Source organism: Clytia hemisphaerica, unplaced genomic scaffold (assembly GCF_902728285.1).
Source record: "Clytia hemisphaerica strain Z4C2 unplaced genomic scaffold, Clytia hemisphaerica genome assembly, whole genome shotgun sequence".
Lineage (NCBI taxonomy): Eukaryota > Metazoa > Cnidaria > Hydrozoa > Leptothecata > Clytiidae > Clytia > Clytia hemisphaerica.
This window is the reverse complement of record NW_027103836.1, coordinates 129,134-154,765: the sequence shown is the minus strand read 5'-3', so window position 1 is coordinate 154,765 and position 25,632 is coordinate 129,134. Positions and strand designations below refer to the sequence as shown.

At 34.7% G+C, this 25,632-nt stretch overlaps 2 protein-coding genes across 4 annotated transcripts in view; both read right to left on the bottom strand.

The window, feature by feature from the left end:
• Window positions 1-25,632, bottom strand: part of LOC136807084 (transient receptor potential cation channel subfamily M member-like 2) — a 70,913-nt gene that overhangs the window by 31,511 nt on the left and 13,770 nt on the right. For all 3 annotated transcript variants that reach the window (XM_067063652.1, XM_067063651.1, XM_067063654.1), the window contains exons 12-23: window positions 24,692-24,818; window positions 24,067-24,136; window positions 23,335-23,462; window positions 18,500-18,634; window positions 18,132-18,173; window positions 17,602-17,734; window positions 16,658-16,886; window positions 15,601-15,826; window positions 14,717-14,987; window positions 12,726-12,856; window positions 10,191-10,586; window positions 7,463-7,637 (exon numbers count right to left, since the gene is read on the bottom strand). In XM_067063652.1, the coding sequence (XP_066919753.1) occupies window positions 7,463-7,637; window positions 10,191-10,586; window positions 12,726-12,856; window positions 14,717-14,987; window positions 15,601-15,826; window positions 16,658-16,886; window positions 17,602-17,734; window positions 18,132-18,173; window positions 18,500-18,634; window positions 23,335-23,462; window positions 24,067-24,136; window positions 24,692-24,818 (2,063 nt within the window). The remainder of the gene's footprint in view (window positions 1-7,462; window positions 7,638-10,190; window positions 10,587-12,725; window positions 12,857-14,716; window positions 14,988-15,600; window positions 15,827-16,657; window positions 16,887-17,601; window positions 17,735-18,131; window positions 18,174-18,499; window positions 18,635-23,334; window positions 23,463-24,066; window positions 24,137-24,691; window positions 24,819-25,632) is intronic.
• On the bottom strand, window positions 1,196-2,644 carry LOC136807085 (G-protein coupled receptor family C group 6 member A-like). Its single transcript, XM_067063655.1, has 2 exons — window positions 2,500-2,644; window positions 1,196-2,281 (listed from the first exon to the last, which is right to left on the bottom strand). Exons 1-2 carry the CDS (start codon window positions 2,579-2,581, stop codon window positions 1,206-1,208), a joined length of 1,158 nt encoding a protein of 385 aa, XP_066919756.1. The 5' UTR covers window positions 2,582-2,644; the 3' UTR covers window positions 1,196-1,205.

The window sequence follows — 25,632 nt, the reverse complement described above, 5'->3', positions numbered from 1 at the left end:
AGACACGTAAAAGCTCAAAATATATTTCAGAAATAAAAATTGTGTTATCTTTGATTTTAAATATAATTAGTTTATGTTAATCACACGATAACGAGTGCAATTTTCGAATTTCAGGAGTTATTGTGTAATTACGAGCTAATCGCACAATATTTTTTCAATACTTTTTCCCAATCAGGAAAGTAAATTACACTAAAAGATTAGAATTAATTAAAATTAATTTTATAGACATTGGCGAGTTTGATTAATGATTAATTGCTCACTACAGGATGCAATACACGATTATTTCCTCTCTTTGAAGGCGCGCCAAAGAAGAAAAAATAACTTATCGTGCGATTAAATATTGAACATGACCCCCAGGTAGGCTCAAAAAGCTATTTTTCAAATATGGTAAAAAATGTTGTTCCATTTAAAGATGTAGCCACTCTTGCTTCCACTGCTAAACATATTGAGACATGCATCCGATTCAATTCATCACTACACGGTTCAGTCTGATTTTTCGTTAGTTTTTTGGACACGTTTTTGATAATTAATTTTTTTAGGAATAATGATTAAATAATACTTAAGTGTTTCTTAACCCTTTGAGTGCCAGGGTCCTTTTTTCTAAGTTTTTTTTTAAAAATTGCTAGTTCAAACTTTAAGGGCTTATATCTTCTGATCTAGAATGAATTAGAAGCTCGTATATAGCTTGTTGGACAGCTTAGAGTCTCCTCTTTCTTTTGGGCGCCTTCGGCGCCGCCCGATTTAGGAAGGGCGTGGTGGGCGGCGGCCAAGGGGGGGGGGTAGGTTAGGGAATTAAAACAGTCAGGCCCGCTGCGCGGACCTGACTGAACTGATGGAAAGGTGCCCAGTGGTAAAACTTCAAATCGACTCACTAGAAGACAGAATAAAGTAAAACAGGGCCAAATTTGGAGGTTCTTGGATCACTCGTTGACCAAAAATAGTCAAAAAACGGTCAGAATCTCAAAACAGTGAATTTTTGTCAATTTTTTGCATTTTTTTGACTTTTTCGCTTAAAATCTCGCTGGAAAGACTCACTTTTGAAATTTTTTTTGCTTGACCATAAAGGACAATCTAATTCCTACGAGTTCGACCAAAAATAACGATTTCTAAATCAAACTGGGCATTACAGGAGGGCTTCGCCCTCCTATATAGCCCATGTCGTATATATACGACATCGGCACTTAAAGGGTTAACTAACATGTTCACTATCTCATCTCGATTCTTTGATTGACGTCTTGTCTCATCTCTGTCAAACACTGGTTGCGGAAATACGCTCTTGTGTTTTGTTCCGGATGAAACAGAATACGGTAAGCCTTTAGCCCGTACATGAGGAATGTGATGACCATGGTATTGGCCAAAATCGCGATACATTGTGAAATTTCTTTTTCGATTGGCCTTTGAAAAGGAACGATGATGAAGCAAACAACAAATGAAGCGGTTAATATGAGTGTGGTAAACATCAAAACGACACCGTCGTTCATGACACTCGGAAAATGTCGTCCTCGAAAAGCTTGTATCGCGCACATTAGTTGGATTACTGCAATTGCGATCATTATAACATTGCTGTGAAAATAGGTATTGCATCCATACTCTCTTGTCATTTCCTGAGGATCTTCGAATTCAAGAATGGTTACTTGTTGTTGATAAAGGCAGACGAAGAATACAGCGTTGACGGAGACTAGAAAAATGACAATAGTCATAATCTGAGTCATTACTGCGCGTTTGGCTTCTTCGGCTGTAAGTTTTACCTTGCAAAGAAATGCTTGAAGAAGCTTTTGCGACTTGATGAAAACGATACCAACGTCGAGGGTGTATAAGGTGGTGAAAACTAATGGTTTCGAAACGCAATTATGATTCATAAAATATAAAAAAGGGGCGATGATCATTGTAACTGCCTGAATAGATATATGCAAAGTTGAAACTTTGAAATCTGATGTCGTAACAATAGGTGTGTTTCTTTTTATTACGAAGATTATCAAAGTTAGTATAGCAGTCAATGATCCAACCGATGAGATAACTCCAATGATGTAGAATACTTTTGGCTGGTAGCTGACAAAAATATTTGTGTAAGGATCCAAACACGCTGTTCTTTTTCCGTTGGCTATTGAAAGTCGTCCTTCACATGGATAACATAAATGGTTTCCAAAGTCGGGTTTGTGATGGTTCTTCTGGCAACGAACGCATATCCAAGAGAAACCGTGTTCAATTTTTTCATACGATCTGTAGAAACCAGGCTCACAATTTAAAGCAGAACAGTGACTGGTTTCCACCTCAGGTATTCCTATAACATTAGAGTAATCAAATCTTTATAATCTTAAGACTTTCCGAGTCTTCTCCTCTTACTTTCAGGCGATTGACTTCTAATGAAATCATAAATAAAAATATCACTAAACCGCAGTCACACCAAATAAGTGGTATTTCTGTATTAGTTTCATAGATTTTTATAAAAAAACCCGATGTTAGAAAAAATAGAATAAAAAACAGAAATAGTCTCATCACCTTGCCAACATAAAAAGTGCATTGTCTTGTTTTGGTTATAAGTACATTGGTTTGCATCATGGTACTTCGACCGATCTCTCATTAAAACGTTTTCATAACGTTCTATCCTTTCAGCATTTTTTCGACAGCCATATCCATAAGTCTGGCTTATGGGTATCCTTGTGTCTGACAATGTAACATATACATAATGTGACTTAATTAGGTTTCGAACGCTTCTCCAATTATCTACTTTGAAAGCTCTTTTCCGAATTGTATTTAATAATCGAATGCATTCGTAGTTAATAGAACAACCACAGTTATCAAATCGTTGGAAATCGAAAATCCCGGAATAAGATAGCGTTTCCTGCAATGAATATCGTTGACCAACATGAGTAGTTTTGTTAATGTGTAAGTATAAACTTTTAAACATTTGCAAGTCGAGTCCCGAGAGGAGGTCCATGAAAGAAAAAAGTCCAAAATCTATAGTTATGAATGAAGATCTGATATTTTTAAAGCAATCAAAGTTTTCTGGATTATTCTGACTAAATAGCATATTATTCAGTAACCCTTCAACCAATATCGGAATGGTAAAATTTTCCTTTTCCATTAATATCCCTAATTGTTTGATGATTGAAACTTGTCCAAATTTATCACCCATAGTAAGCACTGCTGGTTTGTTTTCCTTGAACCATTTTGGAGAGAAGTAATCTTCCTGACTTATATTCCAAGACTTGTCAATTTCTTTCCAATGGACACAAAGTTTTGATTGCAGGGCTTTATATTTTAAAATTTCAAAAAGAGGGTTCATCATGAACGGTTGAACTTTGAATATAACGAGATGCTCCAATTCTAAACGATGCGTGATTATATAATGGAGAATAGTAGCGTAAATTTCGTATAGCTCATAGTCAATAGAAGAATTGTAAGAGACGTATCTTCCTGTAAACCTGATGTCATCATGAAAACTAGAGTCCAGATAATTCATCATCTCTGCTGGTCCTTCTGCGTAAATTGCAATGACTGATGATAAGCTGTATGATTTGTTAAGCTTTTCAGACCACGTATTGTAGTGAAGTGATTCATTCAAGTATATAGATTCAACGATTTTTGGAAGACTATTAAAATCATCACAAACATCTATTGAAATGTGTTTATATTTACGATTATACTCTTCATATTCCCATATGAACTTGATGCTTTTGTCTAGAGCTTCACTGAGGTGATGAAGTTCTGTTCGGTTTGTTTCATTATAGCATGCAGAATAAATACCAATGACATACATTGGATATTGATCAGCTTCATCATAGTTGCATTGTAACCGTGGTTTGATGGAAGAGAAAAAAAATAATATCAAAATCATGAAACTATTCATGTTGGTTTATATTTCTGTTTTCGGTGAATTGTGTTGTGATATCTAAAATTCAGCCTCAATTTTTCCCAAACAAAGTAATGATTTAGTAAAATTATTATTCTTTTTCGAATTTACACGTTTCTTTCTTTGTTAAATCGTAAAAAACAAGAATTCTGGAAATTCTTGGGAACTCTGAGATAGCAGCTTTAACACCTTTAGACTCTCATTTTTCTTATTAACTGAGTCGAGAATAAAAACTTTACTTCACTTTCTCTTATTTTATGTGCCTTAAAATGTCCGATTGATTGGCTATTCACTATGGATAATCATTCTTGGCCTTTAAGAAACTCCCAAAAAAACCTTTGATTTTAGGAGAAAAAAAAGGGGGGGGGGCAATTTCCGTTTCTTTAATGATGCTTCAAAAAACAAATGACTAAATCTTAATTTCATTTCTGTTATTGACTTCTTTGATGGACTTGACTACTTATTAATCAGTACGTGAATAGTTTTTACTTTTTTTAATTTTTTCTTTGCTGAGCTTAAATAATAAAACTGCATGACAAAATGTTTTACGTTTTATATCACTTTATTTCTATACTCTGTAGGTTCTTTAAATCATTTAAATTGTTCGTTCATTCACCTGCTCACCTGCCTGTTTCCTACTTTTCTTAGGGTTGACTTTTTCGTTTTTTTTGCACAGATCTGTATTTTAACAGAGTCTACTTTTCAAAAAATCTTTTTACCAGAAATCACTGTTCTTCTTTTATTTTAGATTGTAATTTTTCTATTCAAAAATTAGTTTTTACGCACAAAAAATCATCAACGGTAGCAATAGCCAAGATTAAACATGGTTCAATTTTCAAATGAATTAATTATTGTAGCCGGAACTAGTTATATAACCGGGACAGCTGATTATTCGAGAAAACGATTTTTTGGATTTCACGAATTGTATTTGAAATTTTCAACACTGATGCGAAACAACAATTTACCGAAAGCGTGACGAGAGTATCTTCAAAAACTTGTTATGTCCTGTATTAGTAATCAGCTGTACCCTCTTTCATCCCCTTGTCTCTCGGCGCACAGTATTGAGGTGATAGTAAGCATTCAAAGTTTAACATTCGAAAACTTTTCCTTCTAATAAATTTGCGTTTATTGATCGTAAATTTCTAAAAAGTCATCTGAAATTCATAAAAATGGGACTACATTAACAAGTTAATTAGAGATAAGAGGGGAGTGAGACGAATTTAAGAATTGAGATATTATTGTTCTTCGATTGAATGTTATAAACATTTTTAAGGTTAAGGATTTTGCTAGCTTCGATTATAGCAATAGCGTCCAGTTGGGGCTTTCTTAAACTATGACTGAACAGTTGGTAGGGCAATCCCGAGAAATATTCAACCACAATCGGAGATCGTCTATACCCGATAAAACCACCTCCATAGGTGATATTAACTGGTGATGGATCGCAGCACTTCTAGGTCCCTGCTAGTTTGATTCGCAAACCTCTATAGATATATCTCCTATATAGGTTTGCTTAATAGTGTACGGCTTGCCTTCCCGCTATGGTGGCTCTTATGGTGGCCGATTTTACCTTTTTTGGCGAGTTACGGAAAGGGACGAGTTTTATATATGGCGAGTCAGAAAATAATGAAAATAAAAAAGAGACAAAGTCGCAAAAATATGTTCTGTCTTCACTTTGACTTATTATATAACAGTAAGAGAGTCTGGATAAAAAAATTTATGAAAAAGTGTAAAACAGTGTATTTTATGAAAAGCCTAGTTCTTTGAGTTCTATAAACATCAGCTTTCTGACTTCAATCTCACATCATTGTACAGGAAGTCAGAGAAAAGATCAAAACAAAGAATCCATAAAAAAGAAAGCACTCTGTTCTAAAAAAACGACTTAATAAATGAAAAAATCCTCTTGCATCCCTATAATAGTATTGAATAAGGTTTTTTTCTTTTGTTGAGGAAAAGAAACTATAAAAAAATTTGAAAGAAGAAACTTGAGATCAGAGAAAATTTGTACCTTGAAACCATTAAAAATGTAGAAAATATTATATATACAAAATTTATTAAGTTTTCTTCCAATTTAAAGATGTATCACCAAGACATCTAAGAACTATCAACTAAAATCTCCTCTGTCTGCGAAAAGTCAAAACAAAAACTCAATCTCTCCAAAGTTTTCGAAACCGACAAAAATATGAGAAATATTTAATCACAGCTGCACGGTTCATGCTTTTTGGAGTGATATACCAAGAAGGCCAAACTAGAGGTATGAACCCTTGTCCAGAGTCAGTTTTTGATGGCTAAAATTTGAGAAAAAACTTACAAAAAATTTGACTTTAAAACTCTTTTAAAGTAGCTTTGAAAACTTAAGAAATCTTCCAGAAAACCAAGGAATCCTACTCTCTAACAAAGAACAAAGTAGATTTGACATACCTGTTGCTTTATTGTAGGCTCCAAAGTGACAATACTTGTTGAAACTTGAAAAAAAATCAAGATCTTGTAACCAAAACATCAGCCAAAACCAAAACAAACAAAAAATCTTAATTTGAATCATCATTTCATGCAACTGAGACACAACTTTCCCTTGATGCATTCCATAGATACAACTGAACATAAATTTACACATACAAAGCTTTTAACTCTAAAATTATAACTTCCAAAAACCAAAATAAACTCCAAAAAAGAGAAAATCTCTACTTCGCTTCGGCAGCCATGTTGAATTCAAAATGTGAACAATCAAGCGAGCCTGTATCAAACTAGCACGAACATTTTTAATATCGCTATCAATAATGAAAATATTTGTTATTAGTTTGTTACAGGCTATGAAAAATCTAAATCGTAACGGGGAGAGTTCCTTCACAAATTCATCATCATAAGCACTCGCCAGCTGAAAAGGGTTGTTCGCCGAAATTCGGCGAAAAGCGGCATATTCTGGGAAAGAGGATCTACCGAGTATTAAGCAGCCTCTATAAGAAACTTTTTTCGCTAGAGGATGAGCAGAAGCCTAGGTCCCTGCGTACCCCCTCCTGTGGAATAGCCGTGTAGCTTAGGCTATGAGTTTTTATCGGAATAATTAATTTTTCGTACATTTTAGAAAAAGCGCATGCTTAAAAAGACAACCATTTTAATCGAAGCCTTTAGAAAATTAGAAATAGCGAGTGAAGTGTTATATTACCCCAGACGTTATTAATCGATTAAAATCGATTATCGATTGAAATCGATAGCTAATCGATAATTAATCGATTGATTAAATATCGTTTAAAAACGATAATCGATAGCTAATCGATACTCACAATTTTTTGGCACTCAATTAAATTATCACCGTAGATTTTTAATCGATAATATCGATTACAGTGTTAATAATTGATAATATCGATTAATATCGATATAATGGGTACCTCGACCCTATCGATTTTTAATGGATATTATCGATGATTGCTATAATCGATATCCTATATAATCGATATAATCGATACTCACGATTTTTTAGGCGCCGATTATTTATCGATTATCGTTTTTAATCGATATTTAATCAATCGATTAATTATCGATTAGCTATCGATTTTAATCGATAATCGATTTTATCGATAAGTAACGACTGGATTACCATTAAAGTCAACTTACCAAAAAGATCTTCATAGAACAATTCTCCATACATTTGCCAGTAGGGTCGATTTAATACCATCACAAACGTTTCCCATAAGTCAGTTGTATTTGGGTATAAGACAGCTTGTTTAGCAACGCCATAAGCCAGAATGAAGACAGCCAAGATGACAACAAAGTATAACAAGTCGTTCAACTAAAACAAAATTCATGAATATTTATGACGTAATGTTTTCTACGGAAATACCCCCGCCGGTTTTAGCCAGTAGTGGCAAATTTAAACTAGACAAAAGTTGTATAACATTTGCCACTCCTGGCAAAAGCCGGGGTCTTTCCGTAGAAACATTACGTCATGAATATCATGAATTTAAAGAGTAGAAAAATTGTAGAGAAGACTAATTTGAACTCCTTAAAATGGAAAAATTTGATGACGATTAAACGCCAATTTCAAGAAATAATGTCTTATATGCTATCCTAATTTAAACACCGAATCTATACATATCATTCGAACTCGGCCACGATCAACGTTGATGGCGAAAATATAATATCTAAGTTTAGCGAGATTCGCTTTCCGTTGAAAAATATAAAGGGGAGTCTCTATAACTCGAACACACAAGAGGAACACAAATTTGTTCGATTTAAGAAAAATTCGAGTTATAGAGTAAGGCATTGTTAACTGAAGGGATCGTAAAACTTGCTCCAGTTAAGGAAAATTCGAGTTATAGAGGTTCGAGTTATAGAAACTCCGCTGTACTTTGAAAATGATCCTCCAAGTTTAATGAACTATAAAGTTTCCATAATTATTTTCTGGTACAGTCTCCAGAGCTTGAATCTCTATTATTCGAATGTCTCAATGAATCAACTTTTCTTGTCCTTTCACTAAACAATGCTTTTTAAACCAGTCTCTTTAACTCGAAAATTCCATAACTCGAACAAATTTAAGTCCCCCCCTCCCCTACGTGAGTTATAGAGAATTCACTGTTCTTATTCAGAATGAATCAAAAGTCGAATCAAAACATCCGGTTTTTAGTGCCTACTTTTCAAACTTATTGAGCATAGAATTTGAGCACTATCCTTTCAGAATCAGGGTTAGACCACAATGGAAGATTAAGATACAGACCAGATTATTGATAAAACAAGTGATACTTTTATGGACCTACCTGGTTATGCATTTAACACATATAATTGATATCTACGTGAGCATGACCGTTAAACAATCATTCAGAACACAAATAGTGACGATCTATTAAAATTAGTCGTTTGTTTCTTATAAAAAAACGTTTAGAAACCAAAATTTCATGCCCTTGAAATATTCTTTCATATTCAAGACTTCGTGAGCAAGAAATACATCTATCTCATCAAAAAATTGAGTAATTTGCTTTGGCTAAGAACATTGATGTATCCTTATTAATAGCAATTCTTATAGATAAACATGCGTTTTTTTGAGCTAAAAAATTCTTTTTTTACAAAAATCTGCTTGGGCCATCTTTTACCTACTTTCATGCAAAAATTCAGAAAAAAACAATGAACCAATATTTCACAAAGTCCAAAAACCCTTTTTAGCCGCTTTTTGGCCCAAATTTGCCCAAAAACATTTTTTTTCAAATATCAGTGTCCGTCACATTCGAGGGTTTATAATTATGCATCTTTGTGCAAAAATCATCGAGAAAAGCTAATACCTAAGTAATTGATAATGTGCTTATAAAAAAATATCGAATTTAGCCAGTTTTTCTATAAAAACACGCCAAGCAACCAAAATTTCGTCTCTAAACACACATATTCAGCCCTCATGAGCAAAAAAACATATATCTCATAAAAAAATTGAGTAATTTGACTAAGAACATTGAAGTATGCTTATTAATAGTGATTCTTATAGATAAACATGCGTTTTTTTGAGCCAACAAAATGTTTTTGCAAAAATCTGCTTGAACCATCTTTTACCTATGATGGTACCCTACTTTCATGCAAAAAATTGGAAAAAATTAATGATCGAATTTTTCACCAAGTCCAAAAAACCCAAAAAATTTTTAGCCGTTTTTTGGCTCAAATTGGACCAAATTTTTTTTTCTCCGAAAATCGGGCTTCGACACATTCAAGGGTTTATAGTTATGCATCTTTGTGCAAAAAATCATAAAGAATGAAAGAGCTAATCTCGAGAAAAGCTAATACCTAAGTAATTGATAATGTGCTTATAAAAAATATCGAATTTGGCCAGTTTTTCTATAAAAACACGCCAAGCAACCAAAATTGCATGTTGAAACACACATATTTTTCAAAAGTAAGCCCTCGTGAGCAAAAAAAATCTATCTCATAAAAAAATTGAGTAATTTGAATAAGAACATTGATGTATGCTTATTAATAGTGATTCTTATAGATAAACATGCGTTTTTTAAGCCAACAAAATTTTTTTGCAAAAATCTGCTTGAGCCATCTTTTACCTATGATGGTACCCTACTTTCATGCAAAAATTCAGAAAAAATTAATGATCCAATTTTTTCACAAAGTGCAAAAAACCCGTTTTTTAGCCGTTTTTTGGCCCAAATTTGCCCCAAAAATTTTTTTTTCGAAAATCGGGCTCCGTCACATTTTGGCAACCACCATTTTGCACCTTTATACCAAAAATCAAAAGATTCCTATCATTCAATCCTGAGAAAAGTTGGTAACAGACGAACGGACGGACGAACGGACGAACAAACATAGGTTAATTTATAGGACCTCGACCGGGGTAGGTCCAAAAACAAAGATTTACCATTTCCCGAATCATGACAATTTTGGGTCCCATTTTACGATTGACCAAAAAGATTTGTAGCAGACGGAAAAAGAAGAGTGCAATATCTGTAGCAAAAATGACACGAGCAACTATCAAGTAATTTTGGTTGTTTTCGAAGTACGCCACATAACGAAAGGCGGCCGCCACAACAAACGCCACCAATGATATAAAATCAACCAAATTCCACGGATCAGTGAAATAGAATTCAATTTTCTTGATGAAATTTGTTGGTTCTTGATATAACAATTGTCTGAACTCTTCGAAGATAAGAGTAATGACCCAACCATGAAGAACATATTCAGCAGGGTGGATTTTGATTTCGAACCTTGAGCAGATGATAAATGTGTACAGTAACAAGAAGATCAGATACGACGTCTAGAAAATAATTATTGGAAAAATAAGTAGAACCGATACTACGCATCAATACAGGGGGGGTTGAGATTTCGGTATTGCGGTTTTCACTTCAAAATATTTTCGGTATTTCAGAATTCTTTTGGTTTGGTATCGAAATAGCAGGGGGGGGGGTACATGTTTAGTGTAGTAACCCATTGGGTAATAACCTGATTTTCGGTAATTTTTGAAAAATCTGGGACCACCACCCTTTTTTAATACATGGTACTAGTTTTTTCTGGGATTTTTTTTAGGGGACCACCCCTTTTACTACCATGTAGTAGCTATTACCACCAATTCGAATCCTTATACCACCCTTTAGTACCTTGTAGTAGATATCACCGTCCACATAAATCCCTAAACCACCCTTTTAGTAACCTGTAGTAGCTATCACCACCCATTTCAATCCTCATACCACCCTTTTAATATCCTGTAGTGGCTACCATCACCTATTTTGAATCTTTACAACACCCTTTTAATACGCTGCAGGAAACTAACCACACCTGTACCATTTACTTTGTCCAATTCTTTCTGGGTCTTTTGAAAAATTACTGAAAAACAATAACAAATACAGCCATTGATACTAACCATGATTTTTTTCTAAAATTTTGGGATAGAAAAGCTTTCGCTGGCTCCTTGAACCTACTTAAACCTATTGAAAAATGAAAACAGAAAACTGAAAGATTTCTTACTAAAGTATAAGGGGAAATTGGGGAGGATAAAAAAGAATAATAAGTAAGTTATTGTAAGTTGAGTGCAACTTCAGATCAGAAAAAAGTGCCAAATATGGCCTGGTAGGCAGCTTACAGAAACAGCAGCAATAGAAAAAAAAGTTAGTTTTCATTTATAAGCAAATTTGGATTTAGTATTGTTAACCAAAAAGATTTTGCTACTAGATTAAAAAAACTTATTTTCACTTTTTACTTGATTTCACTCCAAAATATTAGACCGAAGACTGGCATAGACCATAACTCAAAACCTCAAAACTGAATTTTATGGAACATATAAATACAGAAATGCTCTTTTTAGTTAAAAATTCAAAATATACTAGACTACAAGTGTGAACCTGTGAAAAAACTTTAAAAAATCTAAAACAAACTGGTTAACAAGGAGATTTGGATTTTTCTAGACCAGGCTCTAGACTAATTGATTAGAAACTTCTTAATGAATGTCAGAGTTAAAAACAATAAAAAAGAATACACACAGCACCGATTTATGTAAACATTCGAAATTCGAATAATTCAAACATTCAAAATTGAAATTTCTAAACATAACAAAAAGAAAGAAAAATAAAAATAAACAAAGAAAGAAAGAAGAAAGAAAGATTTTAGTTATGGCACGTGTAGTACAGTGCAGTACGAAAATACAACTGGCAGTTTATCGATTTTGTTTGATCAAATCTAGCTGAATATACTACATTGTACTATCCTTTGAAATTGAAGTTTACCTTGGTACCACCCAATTTAGTACATTGTAGTAATTTTTTCTGGAATTTTTTTTAGGGGACCACCCTTTTTACTACCATGTACTAAATGGAAATAACTTCAAAAAACCACCACCCCACCGGCCATGGGTCACTACACTGAACATGTACCCCCCCCCCCCTGGAAATAGACCTAAATCAAATTCATTTCTGTATTTCAGAATTTCAGAAAATCCATGATAACTCGAATCTTGGAAATCACGAAGAAAAAACAGAGCCGTCAAACACTACCTTTTTACAAATTTCTATCCCCGTGAACATTGACCCCCGGACAGCAGGTCTAAACCCCCGGACAAGCATCAGTTGACCCCTTGGACATTACCCTCAAACAGAGCAAGTTTACCCCCCCCCCGCGGACAAGGCAAATTTTGTAGATTTTTCACTACCCCCCCCCCGGATACTATATCCTCAAACCCCTATGTATGGACATTTTCTGGAAGAGCCCATTTGGAATTTTAACCCCTATGGAATTCCGCCACATATCAAACCTCAACCCCTTAGAACGGAAATAAACCTCCTCGACATATGGTGTTTTTTTCCTGGAAAAGCCCAATAATGTCGAAGTATAATTTTAGTTTTTTCAGCTACAACATTTCCTTGAATGAATGAATGAATGAATGAATAAAATGACTGAAATTTACCAAATTAGTGATGAACTTCACGAATGGCGCTTTATAGAAAAATAATATACGATCGAAATAACTCAATGTCTTTGGTCCTTTCAAAGCAGCTTGACCAGACTCATTGTTGATGTCATCAAAATGTTCACGAACTGAAATGATAAGAATATGAATCGCATAAATCGTATGAATTGTATTAAAGTTCCTCCGGCCCACCTTTATAGCAACCACCAAGCCCCCTCCTACAATCATGGTCGAAATATATTGAGATTTTAGTGTATTTTAAAGTTTTTCAGAATTTAAAGTTCGGGCGAGAATTGCTATTTTAGCACTTCCACTTTCTTTCATTGAATACGATTTAAGAGGGGTTTGGTGGCTTCTAGGCTATATTCCAAGCCTTATTCAAGCAAATTTGAGCTTTTAAATCCTGAGATCCTAAGGTCCTAAGTCTTAAGTCTCGTGTTAAAACTCAGAGTTAAAACTCTACTTTCCAACTGAAGTTTAAGGCGCTTAAAATCATTTGTGGTGTTTCAAATTTCGCCGGGAACTCCCCTTTGTCTCAAATATGTTGTCCATGATTATAGCGCACAATAGCGCCTTCCACGCTCCACTGAACAGCAACTTACCAATCGACTGCTGTCCAGCAGACTGCAACAGATTCAACGGATTCGAATGTTTAAAAAATTTTAAAGTTCAATTTTTGATGTCTATCGTTCAGTCTACATTTTTTTTGGTTTTTTCATTGATTGTCTGTTTGCTCTATTATTTATTACACTACTTACTTATTCAACCAATATTTCCGAATTGTATTTACATTAATTAAGTATTGTCATCATAATATCATTATTTAGTATTCCATCGTAATATAAGGCGAAATTAATAAAAAAAAAAAAATCTTTTGATGGCGATGACTGCAAATAACAGGTTTAAATTCCTCCTTAGTGAATTAACACATTGAAGAATTGAGTGACTCTTTTAAAAGATTAATCCGGAATCGCATGAAGATTTAAAATTAGACTCTCGGTTCATTTTGAAGTTTCATCAAACGAAAAGATTGAAAAGACCTCAGGCTTTTTTCGCAATTTACAGGATACGAATCTAAACCTGGTTTTCTTCCATTGTGAATTGGCTAAACGAGAATTTATGGGTGATACTCACCGACATTTATATATAAAACCCGCAATCTTTGACCAGAGTTTCTTTTAAAGGCCGGTCTCCACTTTTGCACGACATGAGCGAAAGCTTTTTGACGTTTTTGTAAGGTCATTGGTCGGTTGAAAAATGAAGCGCAATTCCATTGGTCGAAATTGACGTAACGGATGAAAAAAGTAGAACTTCCTTAAACTTTTTTGTTCGCGTGAAACTTTTTTATGACGTAATCTTTTCTTCAGGCAAAAAAGGTTAAGAAAAAAACCGTCGCCCATTTCGCGCGAAAGAGGAGACCGGCCTTAAAAGTGGTATCTGTAAAGAAGCCTTTATAATGCTTAAAATTAACGTCAAAAGGCGCTACATCATTACAAAGAAAAGTAGATCTAGCGCTCTCGATGCATTAAACCGCTATTGAGTAGTGCTACACTTAGTAGAAAAAAAACTCCGACCGAAAGATTTTGCTTGCATGGGATTGAGAAACTGCAGCCAGGGTCTATATAAAGTTCAGCTGTGATACTGCTAACGACGTACTCTCGGGTACCTAATAGCCGGGGAGGGGGGGTTGGAATAAGCAGGGGGTTGGAAAAAATCACAAAACTTAATAAGCGGGGGTTGGAATAAAAATGCCCTTGGTGGAAAATTTTAAAAAAGGAGGCTAATACTGCAGAATTAAGACAAAAGAGGGAACTTTCAAAAACATTTTTTCCAAAAATGAATAAGCGAGGGGGGATGGAATAAGAATGTCCAGAGTGGAAAATTTTCGAAAGATTAATTAGCAAGGGGGACGGCTATTAGGTACCCGAGAGTACTTTCAAATCGTATCTAGAAGGAAAAAGATTAAAATGAAACAAAAAAATACGTACACGAGTGCGTGTCTTCATTAAACTGTGTTTCCTTGAGTTCACTCTCTATAAAATCCGAGCGTTCCCTGATAGCGTTGAACGATTCACGTGACGCTTGTAATGAAAGAGACATGCTTGCATTCAGGTCATCTGTTTCATCATAATTGTTGTTCTCGTAACCCTCGTCGTCTCCTAACCCTTCATCGTCTTCTTTGTTGGAAGCCAGGTCGACGTCTTGGTGGAATGTGATTAGAGGTTGGATGAGAAATGGTAAGAATATACACGGCACAATCTGTTATTGTTGTTGTTGAGAAATAGAAAAAGATTGAATGTGAGAATCAGTACATTGGAGAATTTCCTCAAGCCTTCGTCAAAACTACGGAACTTTTCTACATGTTAAGTGGAAAGCAGGCGTAGTATGTCCTCTTTGCTTCTAAAGTGAAAAATGCGGTGAAAATTCGTTTTAAAAGCAAAATTGATTTCTTTATGGGGTAAAATCTACTTTGCTTTACGCTTAGCCTGCCGAAAAGTTTCGTAGCGTAAATTAAGGCTAAAGGAAATTCGTTCAAAGTCGTGGTAATACCGAGTTTATGTATGTGTGTTTTTCTGTGTGTTTCTTCTAATTTGTTAACACCCTAACTGACTGAGGACGACGATAAATCAGCAGTTTTACCGTCCTCTATTTTGCGGATCTAAACTACGGCTTTTTCCAAATCGCTTCAGTCACTTTACCGTCCTCAAAAGTGCATATACATAAACTCGCTAATACACCAGCAGACACTCTGAAAAGCAATAATTTCGAATCAGCTTCTTAGATACTATCCTACTGCTAGCCCTTTTCACGTAACAAGAACATGCAATTTGCGAGAATAATTCATTTCCATATGAAGTTTTAACAAACCTACCCTCCAATAAGAAGTGTTGATGTACAAAGAACCCATCCAGAAGCGACTTAGAAGCGTTTGACACGAAGGATGAGCTACGAATTCTTGGTTATCTGCTGTCACAGCAATATCCAGGTTTGACAGTTGGCCGAAATTCTCTTGTTCACTTATGACGATGTTTTGAGCACGCTCATCGTTTTCCTTTCGACATTCATCCAATACTCCAACGGCAAGTTGTTCATATGTGCTGCAAAAGAAAATAAAGAAAAAGAACGTTGAAGCAGGGGCAGCGGTTGTACTTTGAAAGTGGTAAGGCCATTGTTTAGTGTTTAAGGAGGCGCCACCATGGTTGGTGCCGACGGGAGAAGATTTTTGAAAATTAGCCCTTCTTTTTGCTTTGAAAAAATTTGGTCGAGCCAAGGCCAGGGTGGCCCCCCGCTGCCGCGGCCTCTATGAAGTACGCTTTATCATAGAGTTTTTACAGTTAGGCACACACTGGGCCTCTAACCCGCTCTTCTTAAAATCTTATTTTCTTATTTCATGTTGTTTCCGTCGGTAAATTTCTTTAAATAGAGTTTAGTCCTAGGACTACCTCTCACTTTCCATATATGACTCTTGTCGCTCTTGTCTTTTACTTTCGATGTTTTTTGTCTTTCGCTTTATGATGCCATTGTTTTATTATCTTGCGTTCTTTCCTTGAAAAATTGTCCGATACTCTGAAATCATCTTTATCTAGTTTGTAGGCTTTATGGGCTATCAATGAATGAATACTGTCAAAGAGTGCTCTACAATACGTAATTGTCTATGACTACAATACCAAATGCTATATATTTTCTGCAAAGATTAAATGATTGGAATGAATGGTTCGTAAAATTCACCTGGCAATCGTATAAGCGTGATTTAATTTTTGCAAGAAATAACTTTTTTTAAACAACTTACAAATACAATCTTGGTTTTTTTTTTCTCTTTCGATATTTCACGAGATTTTCTTTGGAAAGTGCTCAAACTTTTTGGGATTGTTCGAGGTTTGGAATATTTGCTTTGATTTACTCGATATTACCAAGAAAAGGATTCTTACTTGGCATGGTCAATGAGATCACCAATAGTATCCACAACATTTTTGTCATCTGCAACTCGTTCTGCAAGTTTCTTTAACAGTTTAGATGCCATCAGTGCACAAGCAATGCTGTCTTCACACTGTGTCCATAATAGCTTTGCTAGTTCCCTTCGATTACATAAGATTGCCCAAGTGAATAAATCGAGATCTGGCTCTGGTAGTGGTAAAGGTTTCTTTGGGTCGAAATTTCCTTTAAAAATAAAATTTACATCAAATTTTAAATAAAAAAATGATTTCAAACTTGTCTGTACTAATTTTGATGTGCTTTTGCAGGCTTTAGGAGGAAATTTTGGCGGGAATTTAATTTGGCGGATGGCCGAAAAAGCTTTTTAGAGGGAATTTAATTTGGCGGATGGACGAAAAAACTAAATTTGGCGAGAATTTAATTTGGCGTTTGCTGAAAATTTTATCCTTAAAATGGTGTAAAAACAGCAAAAAAAATGCAAAAACACCCTAAAAAAGATCATATTTTCAAAAAGTTTAATTTGGCGGGAATTTAATTTGGCGGGAGGCGGAAAAAAGAAATTTTGGCGGGAACTTAATTTGGCGGATTCTGGCCAAATCCGCCAAATTTTCTTTCCGCCAAAATTTCTTCCTTTAAGGCAGTATTTTTTCGATCAGTAAGATTTTGAATGCAAAGACTAAATCCCAAGTCAACAATCAGATACATATTGGTTGTTTATGCTTACACAGCACCCCCAAAAGTCTCCAAATCCTTTTCTAAAAATAGAATTTACACAAATGTTGCCGGCAAATCTCCCGGTTTATTGCCGGTTGTAATTGATGGATTGCCAGACTCAACAAGAGTGTTACCAGCAAGATGCCGATAGTTTCACCGGTATTAAGCCGGAAGATTTGTATGTACTTAAGATCGCTTGTAGATTCACAAATAGCAAAAGTGATACCTATTGTGTACTGGCGTTGTTTGGTATATCGACTTTCAAATCGATCTCCCATCAATTCTTCCATGACGTGAGCAATGTTGGACATGTCAATCTTTCCCATGTTTTGGTCTCGCTCCAAGTGTTTCCATTTGCACTGAAATTTAGATACAGTGAAGTCTCTTTAAATCGAAACTCGATAATTCGAATGTTTTCTTGTTCCTTCAGTTAATAATACCTTACTCAAACTCGAAAGTTCCTTTAACTCAAACAAATTTGTGTTTCCCGTGCGTGTTCGAGTTATGGAGACTCAACTGTACAGTTAATGCGTATTTGGGTAGTAGAGTTAGAAAAACGAGGTGGCATGGGTCGCATTTAGTACATATGGTCTGTTGGTACTCCTTTAAATTAGCCAAGTGTTCCAAAAGTGTCAAATCCTTAAGAGCAGGGGAAGATTGACTTTGTGAAGACGCTGAATGAAAAAATCAAATTAGCTCATTTGCCAGCAGCATAATAACGCATTAATACAGATATGAAATTGACAGGACGCTTACCAATTCTGCAATAAAGCTTCCAAACGGACTGTTCGGATTGACCTAAAGAGAAAACAAACAAAAGAAAAATAAAAAATACAAATTATAGCAACAACATTTCCCCTTTTAAAACGTCTTACAGCAAAATAATATATAAATGGGAGGACTTTTAATTGATAAAAAGGACGTTTTTTTTATATAAGTAAGTAAGAGTCAATATTCTGGCTAAGCCTGGGTTTTTAATTTTTTTGAAACCTTTATAAATAATTGTAAAGTTGTTCCAGAATGATCTTTACCTAAATTTGCACAAAATTAGTATTTTCTTAGTAATTTCGGAAATCTCATTTCTTCTAAAAAAAAAGCTTGTAAGAAAGTGTTTATCTACTCACCTCTCGATAAAGTGTTAGAAGTCTGGGTAATGTCAAGAAGCTTTTCAAATTGAGTCCTTCGCGTAAGAAAAGGTCTACGAAATCAAACTTGTTATCAACAACGGCCGCCAACATCGATTCGTACAGCCATTCGCTCTGAATAAACAAAATCAAAACAAAATTATTAAAATGACGGCAGCTATTCGATTAAAGTCTCCAAAACCAATTATTTCTTTTCTCGTACATTTGAACAAGAACAGAAACACCATAGTTGAAGTAGACGATGCTATCGTCCGTATAATATGTTATTATGATATAACATAGTTTGTATATTATAAAACGTAATATGTTTCGCGGCGGATAGAGTCTGTGTTTACGGACGATATCAATTTGGCGCTTTTCTTGATTTTATCTTTGCCCTTACCGACCTTGGAGAAGGGTCGGTGAATTTTGCGGAAAATCCCTGCAGATTTATAGACGAACTTGGTAGAGAAAATCAAAACAACACAAAATCGAAGGGAAGGATGCAAGTAGAAGTAGGAAGTGAACTTTATCCAAAAAATGGTTGTTTTCTTTGAGCATGATGGTTCTGGGTCTTGTGAAGAAGAATGTTCTTGTAGGATAAATTGGTGGCTGAAGATAAGACCTTGCATAAACGCATTCATCTTTAGCTTTTATGACAATATTAGTTAGAAGGGATTGTTTTCCTCAAGGCCCACAAACAAATTCTAACTTTGATTTTTTGGAAATTTTATTCAACTTGATGCCTGACACCTGAAGTAGCATCTAAAGGTAAGGTTTATATTCACTGGATTTCGAAGTTTCTTTTATGGTAGCAGGAATCAGTGTCAGAGTTGAGACTGAAATATTGACTTTTTCCAGTTCTGTCAAGTAATAATTTTGTGCGCGCAAAAATATTTCTATCTCTGTAAAGTTTTTTCTAAGATAGTCTAAATTTTAACAGATTTTACTTCCTGTTTATTTTTTTGTTGGGCTTGATTGAGTTTGATGTTTAGCTATCTTTTTATAATTTTTGGTAGTCATTTTTTCAGCTTGGCACTTGAGTGAAAGTAGTGGTACCAGCAATATTTTAAAAACCATGGTTATCTAGCATATTTCAACCAATGCATTTCTACAAAATTCAACCAACACCTTTCACAACATCAGACCGACACCTTCCACCGTGTCTAAACAAGACTTTCTGCGATATCTAAACAAGATTTTCCACGGTGGCTGATCAACACTTTCCATTATGACTGAAGGAATAACCCTCCACGATATCTGAACAACACTTTCCACAACATCTGAACAACGACACCTTCTATGATACAAGAGCAGTACTCAAGCATCTTCAAATATCTGAACAAAAAGTTTCTTTTTGACTATATTTTTAGCAAGCAGCTGGTTCGTTCAAAAACAGCTTTTCTAAGCCTTCAGAGGTCCATGTAAAATTTGAACCAAAATTTTTTTAGGACACATTTCTAACATTACATCATCAGAAAAAATCGTATCGAAAAGAATCTTTTTTCACTTCAAATTTCCACATTCTTCTGGAGAAATGCAAAATTATATCGGCTACCCAATCAGACTATACACAGAATGCAAGATATAAAAATTTCTCCTGACCGTAGGGTAATTCAAGGTGAAAACCTGCAATCTTTTAATAAATTTACGGTGAAATTTCAGCTAATCACCATGTCATTATTGAAAGATTAACAGTTTTTCACCGCCAATTCATCTAAAAGGTCAAGGTAATTTTTTTTGATTTTTTCCTATGATACTGTATACCGTGAAGTCGTAACTTGCATAGCCATCAAATGACTGACCAATCAAAGCAGCAAAATTTTAAAACAAATGAACTACGCAGCTCCGCTCGCACCTCTACTCTACAATTTTTTATTTTGATTTAACTTTGTATTTTAATGACCAGCCAGGTCACTCATTTAAGGGTTATGCATGTTAGCCTCCACTGATGTATTAAGTTACCCCGATCTCACGGTAGTTTACAAATTTCATCTAAAATTTTACAACCATAATCCTGCGAAAACACAAATTTTGTTTGAATTTTGTAAAAAACTAAAAATTTATCATAATTCCTGAACCAATGATCAAAACTACTTTAGATTTGAAATATAGGGTCACTGTGATGATTGAAATGTATTTGTAAAAAAAAATTCCCCAAAAAATCTGTGGTTCAAATTTTCAATTTTAGACCTGAGGCCGAGAGGGCGTTTTTGACTGAACCGGATTGCAAAAAATACCTAGTCAGAATAAAACCACGTTTTAAATTTCTTTACTCAATATCCTTTTAAATCATCCAAGTGACAATTCCATAAAATCCCACGTAAAAATGAATTGATTTATTCAAAATTTTAAAAAAGATAACCAAAAATATGAAAGAAATTTCATACATTGATTTTGGCATGACAAATCTGCCCTTGAAAAAATTTTTTTTTAAAGAGTGAGAATTTTTGCATGGTATATGGATTGTGTCTAAGACTTTCTTTTTTACTTTCTTTATAAAAAAAAACAAAATTTAAAATATTCAATATGATTCAATTATATGATAATTGTAAATAATGCCTTTTATATACAGTAAAATGCCCATATTGAATACAGAAGGGCAAAATAGCAACTATTAACATACAGACATATAGCAGTTCATAAGAAGATAAATAAACAAAAGTCTTTCTTAATGGCCATCTTGCTAGGAATGGTTGCTTTTTTGTCCACAATTCAAGTTGGTGTCAACATCATTGGAAAGGTTTATATACACCTTTCTAAAAATAAAAAGTTTTAGCACCTACTTGTATAATTTTTTCACTATTTTGAAACTACCAAGATTATTTTGAAACTTTCATATTTTTAATAGCTATCGAAATTATATCAGTATATGACAACTTGGCACAGGAAAAAAATTAATAAAATTCACCTTGACTTTTTAGCGAATTCACAGTGAAAAGCTGCAATTTGACAATTCACAGTGAAATTTCACCTTTTCATCTTGAATTCACTAAAAAGTCATGCAATGATTTATATTAAATTTTCCTGTGTTGGACTTGGTTTTGGTAGACTATAAGGTGGGACCAATTTGATTTGTTGTTTTACTACAGGCACACCACGACCGAACCTAAAATTTACCTAAAGCTTGCGGTCTGTAAAAAAACGACAAATTATATTGGCTTGCCTAAACTATATCTGTAGACAAAAAATCAGAACCAACAATTATGCCTTTTATGAAAATTAAAAAAAAATTCATAAAGAAAAATAATGCATTAATTTGTAAAAAAGCTGTTTGTGATTTGAAAAATACTACTCTTCATAAAATTTTCCTAGAGCAATTAGACAAAACATATACCACATACACTGTAGATAAACCTGGTAGATGCAAGTTTGCATTACGAAAAGATGAGTCTTTCAAAATAAAAATAAAAGAGAAAAATGTTTTACCTCTTCTTCTCTCTTTTATAGCTTTCTTGAAAAAAATATGATATATACTTGCTTGAATCTGAGTTCTGCTTGTTAAAAATAAATCCAAAACAAACCATTTACATAAAACACCTTGTTGCAAAGAAGTTACAAAATAAAGTACTAACTAATAGGAGGCTAGACTCAAAAAATGCTAAAGAATTGCACAAATAATTTGGAAAACATAAAAGACAAACCTCCAAAATGTGATCGGCTATTGCTCATTCCGACATTTTAAATTTTCCGGGGGTTTTGCTGTTTGGGATTGTTTAGGTCAGGGTTGCTAGTAACGGCTTGTCACTGTGCCGGGTGCATACTCGGCGCCTTGGGCCCCGCAGGGTTGCTAGTAACGGCTCGAATTTCAGTCAGGTTTAAAAAAGGGGTACTTTCACCCATATTATAATAACATTACCCCCGTATTTTGCCAGTTTGGTATAAAATGTTATGAATTGCGTGATTTTGCTGTGCGGCGATGGCTCAAGGGATAGAGCGCTGGCTTCCGAATCTGAAGGTCTTTCTTTGGTGGTGGTTCGAATCCCACTCGGTGCGAAAACTAGACTGGTCGAAATTGATGGTCAAATGATTGACAGGTATGAAAACTCAGTCAGAAATGAGAAACTCAGAAACACAGACAGTCAGAAAAGAGAAAGACGGGATCAGAGATAAGGATCACATTTCGGAGGTTTGTATCTTACGTTTTCCAAATAATTTCCACACCTACAGATTAACTTTCTGTCGCTATGTTTTGGAATCATTTTCCAGTCGGGTCTATCTGTATTAGCAGCAAGAATTGGTGGCGGCAATTACCGGCCAGACCCGACTGTTTGTTTACATTTGTTCGAACCGGGCCGGCCGATCACACCGCTAACCAAAATCCAAAATTTCCGCTTTTCTACCGAATTGATATAGTCTAAGACAACGGCCACTCCCGTAAAAAAATTCCCCTCTTCACGTTTGTTCCTTTTTTAGATGAAACTCGTCTTAGACTATAGCATAGTCTATAGTTGAAGTTGTGTACGTAATTGACTCTTGCTAATTCGAATTCGAACGCGAAATATAATTTGTTCGAGTTACAGAAGGAGTTTCTTGTTGACGGGGACTGAGAATAAGTTCCAAATTATAGAAAGATTCGAATAATGGAAAGTTCGAATTAGCGAAAGTCCACTGTACTTTCATTCAAAGAAAACTTTTGTTTTATTAATTTTATTTCAAAAATTTAAACACAAAGTTTTACTCGATCTTTCTGTAAAATAAAGAACTTTGCCTCTCTACATGATAAAGTCAAGTTGAAACTTTGAAGGAAATTTAGTAAAACTAAACCCCAAAAACCCGCCAAAACCAAATTGCAAATGTAATTAAAGGTTTCGACATCCATAGCGCTAATTTACCTCAAATTTATTTTCTTGGAGATTTGAAGCAAAAATTTCACTTTTCGCAACATCGATACGGTTCCAGGCTAACGCCAATTTCAATTGCATCTGAAAACTAGCCTTTGTTGCTTCAACCTCGTAAATATCTACAAAAGAAATAAGGAAGAAAAAAGTGAAAATATTTAGTCCTTCTTTAAATACACGTTTTTTTTATAAGGAACACGTTTATAAGGAACTTGAGGCTGAAAATGGTTCAAAAAATAAGGAATCGTTAAGGAACTGCTCAGGCTGAGAATAAGTGGATTTGAAAATAATGTACCTTATTGGGACTAATTTGACCAAATTTTGATCTTTCAAAGGGGCAAAAAGTTCAAAATTGCCTATGTAGTAAGGAACTCCATAAGGAACTTTGAGACTGAAATTCTCTGTAAAAATAAGGAACTGCAGGCTCAGAGCAAAGTTAAGGTTCCTTATAAAAAAAAACGTGTAAAAGTTAGGAGATGATTATTGTTTTACAATTTAAACACACCATTCACTTCGAAAACTAGATTTTTTAATTTAAGTTTGTCTTCATGGACACACAATATGATTATTTTGTCATTTTCTAATTTTCTTGTAAAAGGTAGGAGAGAATGATTGAAGGGAGGCACTTTTTTATCATCAAACCTGGACAGTGGCATCCAAAGTCTCAGAGGAAATAAGTCTTTAACAACGCAGTACTCAAAGTAGAAAAATAGTGGGATTTCATACCTTTTAATAAATGAGTCAAGATTGTGGATTCAAAATATGTCACTTTTCCATTTTGGAAAAATCTTTCAACCTGCGAAAGATAAACAATTATGAATATTGAGCTAAAAAGAATTTTTTTTTATTTTATAGCAATATATTTCGCAGGTCTATTGACCGACCTCTACCCAGCTGGCACGCAACGTTTTTCGAACGTTTTTTCGACGTTTATCTAACGTTCACAACGTCCATATAACGTTAGATGAACATTGAAACAACGTTCGAAAAACGTCGAAATAACGTTCGAAAAACGTTGCGTGCCAGCTGGGTAGAGGTCGGTCGTCCATATAACGTTAGATGAACATTGAAACAACGTTGTGTGCCAGCTGGGTATGAAAGAAAGTATGAAATGACACACAGAAATGAGATATTTTACACCTAGGGGAAATTAGCGAGGAGCATGTAAATAGTATACGTTTATTAAGGTGGGGCTACGTCATACAATGGTAATGCTTAACAATCAAAAAATAGTGAGGGTGCGAGGACCTAAACGATATTTAATCAGAAAAAATGGTTTTCATAGCTCATAATCATGAAGTTATGTAATATTATAATGCTACTGATACTCCTTTGGGTCGTGTCTTTTTACCTTGGCTTCGTTTTGGAGGAGTTCCATCACTTTATTGTATACTGTTTCAATGAAATCGTCATGATCGGCAAAACATTCCTTTACTTTCTCTTTGATCATGTGTTGGGCGTCTTCCTGGCTGCTCATCCTGGAAGCGGTCATAAAAAAAGCAATTCATGATATGCACCACTGGAGAGTCTTCTAAGAAATTTTAAAATTTTCCACCCAACACGTCACTTAAACAATAGAAAAAGTGACGTATTGGGTGGAACAAAAACAGAAAAATTGCATAATTTCGTGAAGTCATTGCAGTGGTCCATATCATGAATACAGTCAAGTCTCCATTGGGCTTTTCCAGAAAAACATTTTACCCCCACTGTTGAGAATATTGATTTTTCGAAGTATCAAACCCCCTGGATATCCACTCTTAAAAATATGATCAACCCCCTGGATATCCTCTCTTATAAAGATGCTTGCTTACCCCTAGATATAGTATTTTTTACTAATCCCATTGGATATTCGATATCCTCAACAGGGGGACACGCACTATTTCTTGAAAAGCCCATTACATGCTCATTTGGTTGTAGGTGGGGGGACAAGAAACATTCGAGTAATGGGACAGGGATATGGTTCAATAGCTAAATATTGATTGTAAAGACTATAGAGGTGGTTAAGTGATCAGGGTCCCTTTTTAAGCTCTGTTAGAGTGCTCTGGTACAGGGTACGAAAATCACTGATTTTCAAAATGTGTATCTGACAATGTCGACTTTTGGTTATTTTGGACAATTTTCAGGGTTGAAATTTGAAAACTTTTCATCTTTTCGTCTACTTTTAGGGACAAGCTGGAGTTTTTACAAGCTCTTATTTGATTTAGTTGGTCGTTAAGATGTAATAAAAGAATCTTATTACTTTTTCTATTAAGAACGCGTCATCTCTATCACTTCAAATGACCAATTAGTGAA

Excerpts from the sequence above, each read along its gene's own strand:
- LOC136807085 (XM_067063655.1), bottom strand. The coding sequence starts at position 2,581 with ATGAGAGATCGGTCGAAGTACCATGATGCAAACCAATGTACTTATAAC. Across the intron at positions 2,282-2,499 it reads GCACTTTTTATGTTGGCAAG|GAATACCTGAGGTGGAAACC; the intron begins GTGATGAGACTA and ends CTAATGTTATAG.